Consider the following 16073-nt stretch of genomic DNA (forward strand, 5'->3'; position numbering starts at 1 on the left):
CGTGATGGCGAGAATCATGGAACGGGCAGTCCTTCCCCGGGAGGAAGAGCAAGCTCCGTCTTGCCGAGGTTCAGCTTGAGGTGGTGATCCGTCATCCACACTGATATGTCTGCCAGACATGCAGAGATGCGATCACCACCTGGTTATCAAGGGGGGAAAGGAGAAGATTAATTGTGTGTCGCTCTGCATAGCAATATGAGGAGAGACCATGTGAGGATATGACAGAGCCAAGTGACTTGGTGTATAGCGAGAATAGAGAGGCCTAAGACAGAGCCCTGGGGGACACCAGTGTGAGAGCACGTGGTGCGGAGACAGATTCTCGCCACGCCACCTGGTAGGAGCGACCTGTCAGGTAGGACGCAATCCAAGCGTGGGCCGCGCCGGAGATGCCCAGCTCGGAGAGGGTGGAGAGGAGGATCTGATGGTTCACAGTATCAAAAGGCAGCGATAGGTCTAGAAGGATGAGAGCAGAGGAGAGAGAGTTAGCTTTAGCATGCGGAGCGCCTCCGTGACAACAGAGAAGAGCAGTCTCAGTTGAAATGACTAGTCTTGAAACCTGAACTGATTTGGACAAGAAGGTATTCTGAGAGAGATAGCAGGAGAGCTGGCCAAGGACGGCACGTTTCAAGCGTTTTGAGAGAAAAGAAAGAAGGGATACTGGTCTGTAGTTGTTGACACGAGGGGACGAGTGTAGGTTTTTCGAGAAGGGGTGCAACTCTCGCTCTCTTGAAGACGGAAGGACGTAGCCAGCGGTCAAGGATGAGTTGATGACGAAGGTGAGGTAAGGGAGAAGGTCTCCGGAAATGGTCTGGAGAAGAGAGGAGGGGATAGGGTCAAGCGGGCAGGTTGTTGGGCGGCCGGCCGTCACAAGACGCGAGATTTCATCTGGAGAGAGAGGGGAGAAAGAGGTCAAAGCACAGGTGAGGCAGTGTGAGCAGAACCAGCGGTTGTCATTTTGACTTAGCAACGAGGATCGGATGTCGTCGACCTTCTTTTCAAAATGTTGACGAAGTCATCCGCAGGAGAGGGGGAGGAGGGGGAGGAGGATTCAGAGGGAGGAGAAGTGGCAAAGAGCTTCCTAGGGTTAGAGGCAGATGCGGAATTTAGAGTGGTAGAAAGTGGCTTAAGCAGCAGGACAGAAGAGGAGAATGGTAGAGAGGAGGGAGTGAAAGGATGCCAGGTCCGCAGGGAGGCGAGTTTTCCCTCCATTTCCGCTCGGCTGCCCGGAGCCCTGTTCTGTGAGCTCGCAGTGAGTCGTCGAGCCACGGAGCAGGAGGGGAGGACCGAGCCGGCCTGGAGGATAGGGGACATAGAGAGTCAAAGGATGCAGAAAGGGAGGAGAGGAGGTTGAGGAGGCAGAATCAGGAGATAGGTTGGAGAAGGTTTGAGCAGAGGGAAGAGATGATAGGATGGAAGAGGAGAGAGTAGCGGGGGGAAGAGAGCGAAGGTTGGGACGGCGCGATACCATCCGAGTAGGGGCAGTGTGGGAAGTGTTGGATGAGAGCGAGAGGAAAAGGATACAAGGTAGTGGTCGGAGACTTGGAGGGGAGTTGCAATGAGATTAGTGAAGAACAGCATCTAGTAAAGATGAGGTCAAGCGTATTGCCTGCCTTGTGAGTAGGGGGGAAGGTGAGAGGGTGAGGTCAAAAGAGGAGAGGAGTGGAAAGAAGGAGGCAGAGAAGAATGAGTCAAAGGTAGACGTGGGAGGTTAAAGTCACCCAGAACTGTGAGAGGTGAGCCATCCTCAGGAAAGGACTTATCAGGGCGTCAAGCTCATTGATGAACCTCCAGGAACCTGGAGGGCGATAAATGATAAGGATGTTAAGCTTGAAAGGGCTGGTAACTGTGACAGCATGGAATTCAAAGGAGGCGATAGACAGATGGGTCAGGGGAGAAAGAGAGAATGTCCACTTGGGAGAGATGAGGATCCCAGTGCCACCACCCCGCTGACCAGAAGCTCTCGGGGTGTGCGAGAACACGTGGGCAGACGAGGAGAGAGCAGTAGGAGTAGCAGTGTTATCAGTGGTAATCCATGTTTCCGTCAGTGCCAAGAAGTCGAGGGACTGGAGGGACGCATAGGCTGAGATGAACTCTGCCTTGTTGGCCGCAGATCGGCATTACTTACAACTTCTCCGGTCTCCCTCCTGTGCTCCCCAATGCCCATGAACCTTGGCACCCATGTTTTGAACCCCATTGTTAATAACTCCCTTAAAATCTGGTCCCAATTCCRAAATCACTTTAACCTTAAACAAGCAAGCGGCTTCTCTCCGTTTACATCTAATCATCTCTTCCCAGCGTCACAGATTGACACRGCATTCCAGTTCTGGTATAGGAACGGTCTGGTGTTTTTTTGTGACCTATTTGTTGATAATACATTAGCATGTTTTAATTACTCATATAAAAATGGTCGCCTTTCAGGTACTCAACAAGGTGGTCTAATTTCATTACTTTTTAAACAAGTATACAGATCCAGTCCATTTAAAAAACTGGATGCCTCTTACACTTCAATGTTGTGATGCAAAAATCCTGGTGAAATGCATAGCGCATAGAATAAAAAAGGTTTTACCAGATATTTTTCATTCTGATCAGACAGGCTTTTTACATGGACGATATATTGGAGATAATATACGACAATTACTTGAAACAATTGAACATTATGGAACATCAAAGATACCAGACCTGGTCTTCATAGAAGATTTTGAAAAGGCATTTGATAAAGTACGTCTAGAATGTATATATAAAGGCCTGGAGTACTTTAATTTCAGTGAATCTTTTATACAATGGGTTAAAGTTAAGTACAGCAATCCCAGGTGTAAAATAGTAAATAATGGTTACTTCTCAGAAAGTATTGAGCTTTAAGAGTAAAACAAGGCTGTCCGTTGCCTCCATATCTATTTAATATGGCTATTGAAATGCTAGCTATTAAAATGAGATCTAACAAGAACATCAAGGGGTTAGAAATCCAGTGGATAACATTTTTTATTTTTTTTCTTAAATCTGCAATCTGGATCCCTGCAGTCTCATTGAATATCTTGATCACTTTACTAGCATTTCAAGGACTAAACCCTAATTATGATAAGTGTACCATATTACGTATTGGATCGTTAAAAGACAGTGTTTACACTACCTTGTAGTTTACCAATAAAAATGGGCGGATGGTGAAGTAGACATATTTGGTATTCATATCTCAGAAAATATGAACACATTAGCCGCTAATAAGCGGCTAATGGGCGGGTTGGGCGGGTAAATACAGGCAAATATATTGATAAGTCACAACTTCCTAGAGATTTACACGGTTATCAAAACGTCACACCAGGGTAAGCCTACACGGAACACAGCCTTTATTTTAAGTGTTTCTAAAATCCCCTATGGGAAAAATTAATATTGGAACAATATCATTGTTTGACCACTTGGTTTTATGACTCATACGGTGGTACTCTACTGCACCGGTCAACTTCTATCACATCTCCACAAGCATAGAGTTACAGAATCAAAAGTAATTYAGTAGGATGTTCACAAGTGCATAGCATCTAGGGGTCCATTCTGGATTGGCCCAAAGCTCACCACCATGACCACGTCCATACCTACCATTTAGGGTTTGATCTAAAGTCTAGCCCAGTGTGTAAATCTGATTCCATGAAATGTACATTTGATTGCATAAATGCTTTATTAATTCATGCTTGTTATTGAATTCTGTCTTGTCAAATTTAAAACACTGGAGTAGAGAGCTAAAAGAACAATTGTAGCTTTAGTCTCCAAACACATGGAGAAAGCACTGTAAATGGAGTGAATATGGATGGGATGGTTAAATTGGTCATTAAAATGAAGAATCAGCTGCTTCTTGAAAAGTAAAAAGAAATGTTGAACTTTCCCTTGTCAGGCGCGACATCATCAACTTAATCATCACATTCAACAAGGGTTTAATTTCATATAAATATATATTTATTTCATTTGAGCAGCATATTATGTAGAGTAACATCACAAAAGAAGCTTGTGTGCATTGAGATGCCTAGGGTAGTCTGTGGTTCTCCCCTGGAGTCTAAGGGGGGGAGGTTGGGGTTGGCACACCCATTAGAGGGGGTTGGAGTGTGAGGACGAGGAGGCAGAGGAAGGCCGGGTGGGGAGTTGGAGCTGGGACTGGGAGGGTGATTGGGGCTGTAGTGGAGGCTGCTGGGACTTAGAGTTCGGGCTGCCCTCTTTGACCTCTGTGTCGAGCTGGGCGGGGCACTCGAAGTGGACGCAGTGGAACACCTGAGGGACAGAGAGAGGTTATAATACAGATTAAAATAATAAATACAGTGCAAGTGCTGTGATTTTCATTGTTTTAGAAAGTATGTTTACATTTGGTTCATTTTACAGCTATGGATGTCTAAGAATATTCAAAGATAAGTCCTCTGCGTTGTGTATTTAAGGTCAAGAGGGAATTAATGACCAATGGAAATAGTTGTTTTTCTGTAATGGGGAACTGAAGAGTAATGGGTCAGAGACACAGGATAGCTACATGTGGCAGTCAGTCCGGTATAGCTACATGTGGCAAGTTCTTATTGGTTCAAATTGTCTATACATTGAGACTGAAACAGGATACATGGTATTGGCCATTGGCCCAGTTTTATTGCAATGAATTCTAATTGGTCAACCACAGGCTAGGGTTGGGTTATAAATTATATCCTGTCACTTTGTTCTGTGGAGGATAATGGCTGAGGACAGGGAAGAATTACCTACTTTCCAGCATAACTAAGATGTGTTCTCTTTGAATAAACCTATTTTTCAAGCCCCTGATTTGCTTTAGGATCTGTTTTATTGAAGAATAACATCAACTGCTTACACATGCTAGATTGTTAAATGCTTTTCTACATGGTTGTGATCAGACATCATATTCAAATGACCTGAGAAAGGCAGGTGTGTTACTTTGATATGTATGAAAAATTAGGTAGTATGTATAAAGGGTGAGCGAGAAAGAGGGGGAGGAATGGAAGAGGGGAAAAGAAAGGGATGGAAGAGAGAGCAAATAAGGAAAGAGAGACAGCTTTGGGACACCATTAGGGGTGTGTGACTCATCGAGGTTCAGCTCACTTCCCGAGCCTGCTCATCTCTCCCCACCTCGTTGGATGTGTTGTGGGTCCCCACGATGCGCACAAAGGAGGCGGGGTGCTTGTCAAACACCAGCGTCTGCCAAGACCTTCAACACCAAGACAAACAATGTTGATATTCTTTTGTCCTCCAAGGAGGATGGGCCAATTAATAAATAAAATGTTGATATTTCTATGGTTATGTCCCTAATTGCACTCCATTTCCTTACAGGACCTGGTCAAAGGTTGGAAATAGGATGCCATTTGGGATGCAGTCCATCATATTATATTTGACAAAGTGTCCAATATAATGAGAGCAGAGTAGTTGGATTTTGAACAAATCTATTGTTCAATCAATGTAAACAAAAAGCTTAGTCCTTAAATATATATCAGTGAGTGACTCATTGTTGTCTTTTCTTGTTAAATTCTAGAGTTTTTATTTTATCTTTATTTAACTAGGCAAGTCAGTTAAGAACATATTCTTATTTTCAATGACGGCCTAGGAACAGTGGGTTAACTGCCTTGTAGCACGACAGATTTTAACCTTGTCAGCACGGGGATTCGATCTTGCAACCTTCCGGTTACTAGTCCAACGCTCTAACCACTAGGCTACCTGCCGCCCCAATCTGACCAACAGATCTTTAGTTTGATCGATATGGTCATAAGCTGTCTTATTTTTTTACGGCCAATCTAAAATTGTTAGATAAAATGCTACTCCTGCAACATTTACGTAGTTGTAGAGCACCACAAACTTTGACAACCAGAAAGTAGGCTTGTGACAAGTATCGTGATACTCAGAAAAAGTGTGGCAAGGAAACCAAACATGAAGAGGTCATAAAATGTTTTAAACATGAAGCAGATTTAACATTTCTTTAGGAAAGCAGACCTAACGTTGGAAACTAACATTATGTTGAGTCACATGTGTTTACTGTCTAAGCTATAGCACATACCATTTGACAAAGCCGGTTTTTAAAGGACGAAATAGTTTGGTCTGCTTCGAGTTCTTTTTTGTCACAAAAACTGGGATTTTCACAACCCTATTAAAAAAAGGCTCCATTCTATTTCCTTGTCCATGTTTCCCTACAGAGAAAACTTACAATTTACAGTTATCCACAAAAAAATATAAATAAAATATWAAAAAAATAACAGGAAGCAAATAACAGAGAGAGACCAGCAGAAAAGAGAGGGACAARAGAAGAATACATTGAAACACGGTGATTCACATTTTCACCTGCAAGCCACTTTGGTACGGTCCACCACCTTGGTCCACTGCTGCTGGTTGGTGGACAGCTCGATGTAGTAACTGTAACTGCGGTTATCACAGTCCCAGAGCAGCAGTCTGTCCAGAAACACACAAACCATTGGACTGATGGTGAGGGCACGGTCTCGGTCACTCCCCCTACCTGAGCTGGATGACAATGGCATCAACTCTGGCTAAAGTAGTGCACTATATAGGGTGCCATTTCAGGCACAGCACCCTTACCTGAGTGAGCCCAACATGTAGGGCTGGGCCAGTTGGATGACGATGGCCCCTGAGCCCAGCTGGTGGCAGGTGTAGCCCGAGTCCCAGTCGTAGTTGGAGGTGTCCCCGTTGAGCAGGGCATTGCGGCTCCGGCTCACACCCTCGATCACACTGGCCCCGCATGCGATGGTTGCCACGTTACGGTCGGGGACTTGAGTAGGGGGTGTTGAGGGAGAGGCGAGTGAGGGATTTGGCTAGTAGCTTAATCACCGTGGGCTGTTAAGGCCCAAAACAGGTTTCTTACAAAAATCTAAGGTCTGGGAAACTGGGACTAAGTCAAGTACTGGAAATTCCCAAAGTAACAGAGTAGGAGTGGTGATATTGGATTCATTTCAGCCTTTTAGATCATAAGGAATAAGATATGGACAAGGAGGACCAAATCCTTGATCAGCACTCCAACGGAGACCTTTTGAATACATGTGCTGACTAGAAACATGCTTCAGTATATGTGCTTTTTAGTCCAGGAATAGGCTCAACATATACAGAACAAAAATATAAATGCAACATGTAAAGTGTTGTTCCCATGGTTTCATGACCTGACTGATGTGGTATATCAAGAAGCTGATTAAACAGCATGATCACCACAGGTGCACCTTGTGCTGGGACAATAAAAGGTCACTAAAATGTGCAGTTGTGTCACAATGACACAGATGCCTCAAGTTGAGGGAGTGTGCAAATGGCATGCCGACTGGAGGAATGTCCACCAAAGCGGTTGCCAGAGAACTGAATGTTCATTTTGCTACCATACGCCACCACCAATGTCGTTTTAGAGAATTTGGCAGTACGTTCAACCAACCTCACAACCGTAGACCATGTGTAACCACAACAATCCWGGACATCCACATCAGGCTTCTTCACCTGCGGAATCGTCTGAAAACAGCCACCCGGACAGCTAATGAAAATGTGGGTTTACACAACCGAAGATTTTCTGCACTAATTGTCAGAAACAGTGTCAGGGAAGTTTATCAGCGTGCTCGTCATTCTTCACCAGGGTCTTGACCCGACTGTAGTTCGGCGTGGTGACCGACTTCAGTGGGCAAATGTTCACCTTCGATGGCCACTGGCACACTGGTGAAGTGTGTTCTTCATGGATGAATCCCGGTTTCAACTGTACCGGGCAGATGGCAGAAAGCGTTGTGTTGGCGATCGGTTTGCTGATGTCAACATTGTGAACCGACAACCAACGGACGGACAACGAACACAATTTAATTTTAGCGATGGCAATTTGAATTCGCAGAGATACCGTGACGAGATCCTGAGGCCCATTGTCGTGCCAGTCATCTGCCGTCATCACCTCATGTTACAGCACGATAATGCATGGCCCCTATACACAATTCCTGGAAGCTGAAAATGTCCCAGTTCTTCCATGGCCTGCATACTCACCAGACATGAGTACCCATTGACCATGTTTGGGATGCTCTGGATCGATGTGTACGACAGCGTGTTCCAGTTCCTGCCAATATCCAGCAACTTCATACAGCCATTGAAGAGGAGTGAGAGAACATTCCACAGGCCACAATCAACAGCCTGATCAACTCTATGCGAAGGCAATGTGTCGTGCTGCATGAGGCACATGGTGGCCACGCCCCTAACTTTTTTCTGGTATCTGTGACCAAAATATACATATCTGTATTCCCAGTCAACTGAAATCCATAGATTAAGGCCTAATGAATTCATTTCAATTAACTGATTTCCTTATATGAACTGTTGCGTTTATATTTTTGTTTACGTATAGGTTCAGTAAACCAGCCCTTAATATCTCTATGGACTTTCAGTATTGGCATACTAAACAAAGAAAGATGTCCCCAGATCAGTTTTCATCCAAATCCCTAATAGAAAAGCTATGAAAATATCCCCAAGAACGGACAGAAAAACAACCTTACCCAGGAGTCCTTTCTCCAGAACGTATCGTCGCTGTGTGAACATGCACTCAAAGGCCACCAGGTGGAACACCTTGTTCACGGTGTTGTGTGTCCCCACAATGCGTACATACCTGTGAGACAAAACAGCTCATGAGACAAGTAGCCAAACTGTATGTATGTAAAGATACCATATCACACAAGTCTATAGGTGCATTATTATGCTAGACCATCATATTTAACCAAATACATCCACAGTTGTCATTTTACCCCCATTGAAAAATGTCAACATCAATTTAACCAGGCAATTGCCTTCAATACCAATTCTTATTTACAATGATTTTCAAAATTCTCATTTATAACAGAGAGGGAAGAAAGTTTTTGCGTTGCGGTTCGGTCTGTGTGTTAGTTTACCTGCAGACACGCGCTGTGAAGAATAGACTCTGCCAGGAACGACAGAGTAACTTGGAGTGGTCCACTACACGCACCCAGTCCAGCTCATCCATAGACACCTCCACATAGTAAGAGTACGACCTAGATAGAGAAAGAGTGATGTACAGTATCACAAATCCATGCTTAGGGCCATACTAATTTCTTGACACAATCCAACAGATGCATTAATATATGGACACGGAATCTATCAAAATCAATTTCAAAAGAAGAAAATGCAAGCAGAATAGTGAACATTCAGACTGCCTAACATGAATGAAGAATTTCACCCAGGATTGAAAGGTKTTACGGGGTTGTCTCTTTTGCAGTTGCAATGCAGACATCAGATCTCAAATTGGCTGAAGAAGTGTTTGTCTAAGGAACCATATTAATATCATGGAGATGTGCAATTACAAGAAGAAAAAGCAAACCTTCACCACCAACAATTTGTCAATGGTGTTGTTACCTGCTGTCGCGGTCCCACAGCAGCAGGCGGACGTGGTTGACAATGTAGGGTTGGCCCAGCTTGACTTGGATGCCTGCGCTCCCGTCCTCCTCGATGGGGTGCCGGGAGAAGCCGTGGTCCAGGTCATAGTTCTGCGTGTCTCCGTCCAGCAGCGCCGACTTCAGCTCGCCCTTCACCACCTGGGCACCGTGCTTCATGGTGGCAATGTTCTCCTCGGGGACTGGTGGGGGACAAGGGGCGCAGTTTAGGTAACTTTAGGTATCAGCTAGTGGTGTATTCAAAAGCATTAGAAAGAGGTGAAAGGGGAAGCATAACCCGATCCTCACAGAAGATACCATCAGTTACCATTACTAATTGCTCAAAAAACGCTACCCAGTTAATGCTCTTCACATTTACTAATCAATCTCTATCTATACTGAACATGGACCCATGTTTCATAAGCTGAAATAAAAGATCCCATAAATTTCCTATACACACACAAAAAGCTTTTTGCAAATGTTTTCCCCCCCCCACAAAATTGTTTACGTCCCCGTTAGTGAGCATTTCTCCTTTGCCAAGATAAACCATCCACCTTACTGGTGTGGCATATCAAGAACCTGATTAAACAGCATGATCATTACACAGGTAAACCTTGTGCTGGGGGACAATAAAAGGACACTAAAAATTTGCAGTTGTGTCATCCAACAACACCACACGTCTCAAGTTGAGAGTACGCAATTGGCATGGTGACTGCAGGAATATCCACCAGAGCCATTGTCAAATAATTTAATGTTTATTTCCCTTCCATAAGCCACCACCAACATCATTTTAGAGAATTTGGCCGTACGGCCAACCGGCCTCACAACCTCAGACCACGTGTAACCGCAACAGTCCAGGACCACATTCGGCTTCTTCACCTGCGGGATCATCTGAGACCAGCCACCCGGACATCTGATGAAACTGTGGGTTTTCCACAACCAAAGAATTTCTGCACAAACTGTCTCAGGGAAGCTCATCTCCGTGCTCGTAGTCTTCACCAGGGTCTTGACCTGACTGCAGTTCGGCAACTTCAGTGGGCAAATGCTCACCGTCGATGGCCACTGGAGAAGTGTGCTCTTCACGGATGAAACCCAGTTTCCACTGTACCGGGCAGATGGCGTGTATGGTGTAGTGTGGGCATGAGGTAAAGGGGTAAATGGTGGTCACACCAGATACAAACTGGTTTTCTGATCTACGCCCCTACTTTTTTTTTTAAGGCATCTGTGACCAACAGATCAATATCTGTATTCCCAGTCATGTGAAAGCCATAGATTAGGGCCAAATGAATTTATTTAAAATTGGCTGATTTCCTTATATGAACTGTAACTCAGTAAAATCTTTGAAATTGTTACATGTTACGTTTATATTTTTGTTCAGTGTAATTTCAACAAGTAGACACACCACCAGTTCTGGCAAAGATTGATGTCCACGTTTAATAGTGTTATTGTGGYTGGATAGTTGACCAGTTACTCACTGAGCATGCCTCGGTAGTTAAGGTCCATGTCGCGGCTCTCCGAGCGCGTCTGAATGGCGTCGAGCAAGTTGTCGGAACTGAGGAGGCCAGAGGGCCGCACCACATTTAGCATCTCCATCAGGCTCATGAGGGGCAGGCGCACTGCCGACATCACTTCCTGCGCTGCCACCTCGTTGTTACAGTTGTGCCGGCACCAGCGGCACAGCGCCTGGAAGATCTCCCGCTCAGTGGCGGCAAACGAGTCCCGCTGCACCACAGCCAGAAGAGCAGTCTGCACAGAGGGGGAGAAGGAACATGGACCCTTTTCATCTAAATCCATCAAAATATGCTTTCATCCATCCACCATAACATAGTGTCATCTTTTATCCATCCATGTATCATACTTTCTTTCATCCATCCAACCATACCGTCATCATAACTTCTTTCAACTGTTCGTTTGTCCAGCCATCCATCTCATCATACCTTTTCAAGTTCTTTCATACAGTTTTCCCTTTTATCCATCCATCTTATCCATCCATATTCAGCACTTTATTACTAGGTATTTCCACAACACCCTTCTCTTAAACATGTGCCACTGTCTCACCTTAGAGAGAGTGAGGAAGCAGTCTGATGCAAGCACCTCGGGCGCCTGCCGGTCCATGTAGGCGCAGCACGCCTGCGCCAGGCCCCCCAGGCAGTAGAGGCTGGCCACATCGTACACCAAGCAAACATTCTGCGTGTGCAGCACCGTGCGCAGAAACTCACAGGTGCTGTCCTCTAGTGGCTGGAGGCCGTAGCGGTGCGCCAGGCCCAGGAAGTCCAGCAAAACATCCTCGCGGGCCGTACTCAGGCTCGCCCGGCCCGTGTACAGGTACTGCAGGAGCATGGAGAATGCCTCGACCTGCGTGTCCTCCAGGGGCACCTCGGCCTGGGGCTGAGACTCCTTCATGCCATTAAAGAGCATGGCTCTGTGGAGGGATGGAGAGACGCTTGTCAGGTTTGTGTAAAGAAGGGGTAGGGAGCTGGGTGCACCTTCAACCTGAAGAGCTATGGGAGGATTTCAACCAAGCACTGCAGCACCTGATTCAAATAGGCTAGTTGGGTCAATCTCGAATGGATACATTGGTTATGATACAAGGACCAGTGTCATGTTCCTTGGGCACCAAACAAACAGGGAGGGATTACCTTGACCAATTGGCTAGAATGCGCTAATCTTCGTGCCCTAAATGATAACGACCCAGCCTTGCCTACTCATGGTTTAGACTTCAGAAACAGTGACTAAAGTAACCTGTAGTCACTAGTAGGGTTGGCACAATTACCGTATAACTGTGTTACCAACGATTATGGAGGAAGACCGTCATGAAATCAAAATAAGCCTCATAACAGCTGACAGCCGTGATTTGTGAGGTTGAGTCAGTTTCTGCTGTAACATGGACTCTACACTAACATGGACATGAAACGTTGTTGCTCCTAGCTGAAACATGCAAGATGGTGTAGCAAACAAGTCTTTGGTTGCCTAGGCATCACCCCTCTCCTGCAGCAGCACATGCAGTCATGAACAGAGGAGAGGATAAAATGTGAGTCTTTAAAAACGTATTACGGTAACCGCAGTAATTTGGCTGACCAATAACAGTCCCAGCCCTAATTACCTGAAATATTGGCACCGTGACGCCAAGATGACCCGGTGGGCAGGGAAGCGCTTCCCCTCGACAACAAAGGTGACATCACTGTACTCCTCGCCAGACACCAGAGCGCCCAGGTGCTCCGACAGTAGGTGCAGGTGGTCTATCTCTGACACCGAGGTCAGTGACCGCAGGGGGTGGCTGTTACTCATGGCACACAGCAAGACGGCGCCGTCACATCTGGAGCGAGAGAGAGAGGAGTAATTTTACATTCACTGCTTGTTTTCAATGAATTTCAGTTTAAATCAAAGCCAAGTCGCGTGACTAAGTAGGTTAGAGAATGTTATTGAACACATTCTTGGCATTGGTATCCGAGATAGGCCTATAGGCTACAAAGCGATCAGAATTCTTGAATGAGTCACTGATTATTCAGAACCACAACTGCAATTTGGATTTCATGCACAGTATGGCCATTTCCTGAAAGGTAACAATTAGGTTAGGTTAATCTAGGCCTATAAGACACCACCTTCACTAATTAAAGTGTGTCAAGGGCTCCAGAAAGTCAGTCTCAAGACAAGAAAGTAACCTTGTTATTGAGGAAGTAGCTGCCATTAATAAAATTAACTTGTCAAACGTACAGTAGGTCATGCTACTCGTGCAGTCCAAGTACTGATCATTTGGCAATGAAACAAGGGGTGTGAGATGGCAATGATGACACAGCTATCTGATGGAGAACGTACAGTAAACTTATCACAGCCATACCACAGATAGAACAATGAGACAGACATTTCACAGGATCTATAACTGTGAAGCATCCGGTTGGAGTTTCCACTCACTACCAAATATGGTGATGCAAAGAAGCCCAGTGGGCAGCAAGTGGGAGAAGATGGAGCAAGAGATTTCAGCCAATATTCTGCCAATTTTCTCGTCGATTAAACATTTAAATCTCCAGACAGTTTTCTGTTTCCCAAAACCAAAATCTGTAACAAACAGAGTAGACTGCGTTTTGTACTTTACTTTACCCATTGCCAAAGTAAAAAAAAAAAAAGAGTTTAGAAGGAGTGCAAGGCTAATTGAGTTATTGCACACGTGCACTTCAGAGTAGGCGTTCCCTAACAGAAATATGCAAATAAATGCTAGAACACGCCAATAGGATCCCACTAGCCCGTGCTTGGCTCTGCCCACTATGATTMATTTGCTACCATTGTTAACAGGCTATGGTCCATCTTGGGTTAGTTCTAAATCACTTTGACCATGCCAACTGTTAGCTAACTAGATATCAAATTGTTGACATCAACATTACATTAGCTACCTGACACTGTACTAAATAACTTGTACTAGCTAGCTGTTTTTTTTTGTATTGCGTCACACGAACATTGTGCAAAACACCACACAACAAAAGCATATTACAAAAGCATAAAACCAGACACACACAAAAAAAGCATTTTACACTATAGACAAGTTACATTGACAAACACTAGATACTTTGATAATTTGCTATTTATACCTATTAGGGATGTTATATAATTYTTTTCACCCATTAAGTTAATTTTATGTATGAAAAGATTAGGAGAGATTAAAGAAGGATTTTTAAGACAATTGAGACATGGATAGTGTATGTGTGCCATTCAGAARGTGAAAAATATTTAAGTGCTTTTGAAAGGGGTATGGTAGTTGGTGCCAGGAGCACAGGTTGGTGTCAAGAACTGCAACACTGCTGGATTTTTCCATTCTCAATAGTTTCCTGTGTGTATCAAGAATGGTCCACCACCAAAAGGACATCCAGCCAACTTGACACAACTGTGGTGTCAACATGGGCCAGCATCCCTGTGGAATGCGTTTGACACCTTGTAGAGTCCGTGGCCCATCGAATTGAGGCTGTTCTGAGGGCAAAAGGGAAGGTGTTCTTTATGTTTTGTAACACTCAGTGTATTACACAGTATAAATTGTCTATCAGGAATATCAATAACCACTGTCATTTAGTGTCTGCTTTAGACACTAAAACTTTGCCTTTAAAATTGTGGGCTAGAATGGCAACCCCAGCTGAATGAAGAGAGCCGTTCGCTAACCATGTCATTGACATTTCCAAAAAGTATTGTCTTCCGAGCATGAATGCGTCTCTTGTGCAAAAATAAGATCCGCATCGCAGTCTTTCCAAAATAGAAAACAGTAACCAGCTTCAAATCAATTAAGTCAAATGAAATAAGAGAAAGTAAGAACTTCTCTGGGATTAAGTGATTAAACGGAATGCAAACACGATTATCACCGAGCGGGACCATTTGTTTAATTTTTGACTCCCAAGGTGATGGGCAACATCCACAGCATTATCCATGTACTTCGTTCAAAGGTCAGGTGCCACATTCAGGCTGATATCACCTTTACATTTTCGTTGGTCTCTTCTGGAACCCCGTTTGATGCAACATTCACAGACGCATAATGCGTTCTCCTTTACCATCTTCTCCAGGTTGTCAGCCCTCTCGTCTATTTTAACAGCGTAATTCGGTGGATGATGTTCGCATGCAGATCATGAAGGGCGATATCATTTCGCTTCATCTTGTGGGCAGGGCTTTATTTGGGTCTGTTCACTGCGATATCCGAATCACTCAAAACCACTTCCGCATCAGTCAGCATTTCGTCCTCAGATGAGTCAGGGCCAAGGGGATGTCTGTCGAGTAAGCATGTTCAGAAACTAGGCTAGCTAACGTTTCTATTCTTGACAGCATCCTTGTGGCCAGCTTAGCCTTTACATTTTCCTCTTGCGACATGTTAGAAGGTTATTTCGACTAATTGAGGAATTATTTTATAGTCTTAGTTTTAAACTGTTTTTTCATGGCTTACAAAAAAGTTTGAGGGATATTAAAGTTTAAATTAGGCAGATACGGTTGTAGCGACCGCACTTGTCSCCATCTTGACATTAGTCACCCCATAGTTAGTACAACTGAGGTCGCTTCCATCTAACGTTAATTAGCCAGTTTATTTATCTCACTGACATTTGCGTGTAGCTCAGTCAATGRCCCGATTAAATAGCCATACGCCACGGGAGGCTTATCGACGTAAATAAGTTACCAGCGTTAGCCAGCTAGCTCTGGTTAGCTAGCTTGCTCTGCTAGCGTAACTAGCAAACAAAATCGATTTCCTTACCTGAACTAAAGTCGTTATCTTGTCTGCCCCTTTCAAGTGACAGCACCTTCTTTTAGCAAACCTGAACACTGTCAGTGGCAAACGTCAAATAACATAGATGCAATATCAAGCACGGGGATTTCAGTTGCAAACAAGAAGCTATGGATGCTAACCGGATGTTGTTAAGTAATGAAATGCGGCTGTTACGTAATCAGTCATTTGAGCGCCTCTGTGGCGAAGATACATAAATATCCTACCTAACAGCAAAATGTGTGCCCGTAAAAAATCTTTCTAGCACTAAAATKAATGCATTTTTATATTTGACTATAAAGCATTTTGAAATTGAATAAGCTAAAATATTGTAGATAATTTATGTACAATGATGGTTAGATTGGGAATTTAACCAAGTCACGGGTTAAGATATCCCTCTAGTGGTGTGGGGGCTGTGCTTTGGCAAAGTGGGTGGGGTTATATCCTGCCTGTTTGGCCCTGTCAGGGGGTATCATCGGATGGGG

At 44.4% G+C, this 16073-nt stretch overlaps 1 protein-coding gene across 3 annotated transcripts; it reads right to left on the reverse strand.

Annotated features, from left to right (window-relative positions):
* Window positions 1–3919: 3919 nt before the first annotated feature.
* Window positions 3920–15748, reverse strand: LOC111969180 (BTB/POZ domain-containing protein 9). Of its 3 annotated transcripts, none has more exons than XM_023995121.2 (11): window positions 15580–15748; window positions 12466–12678; window positions 11421–11784; window positions 10838–11108; window positions 9346–9565; window positions 8865–8984; window positions 8475–8584; window positions 6553–6742; window positions 6301–6408; window positions 5101–5179; window positions 3920–4251 (listed from the first exon to the last, which is right to left on the reverse strand). In XM_023995121.2, exons 2-11 carry the CDS (start codon window positions 12648–12650, stop codon window positions 4072–4074), a joined length of 1827 nt encoding a protein of 608 aa, XP_023850889.1. In that variant the 5' UTR covers window positions 12651–12678; window positions 15580–15748; the 3' UTR covers window positions 3920–4071. The 3 variants fall into 3 exon arrangements, with proteins under 3 accessions (XP_023850889.1, XP_023850888.1, XP_023850891.1); XM_023995120.2 differs by having other exon boundaries at window positions 5074–5179; XM_023995123.3 differs by lacking the exon at window positions 3920–4251 and having other exon boundaries at window positions 5093–5179; window positions 6293–6408.
* Between the last annotated feature and the right edge of the window lie 325 nt (window positions 15749–16073).

This window comes from Salvelinus sp. IW2-2015, linkage group LG10, assembly GCF_002910315.2.
Source record: "Salvelinus sp. IW2-2015 linkage group LG10, ASM291031v2, whole genome shotgun sequence".
Taxonomy (NCBI): Eukaryota; Metazoa; Chordata; class Actinopteri; order Salmoniformes; family Salmonidae; genus Salvelinus; species Salvelinus sp. IW2-2015.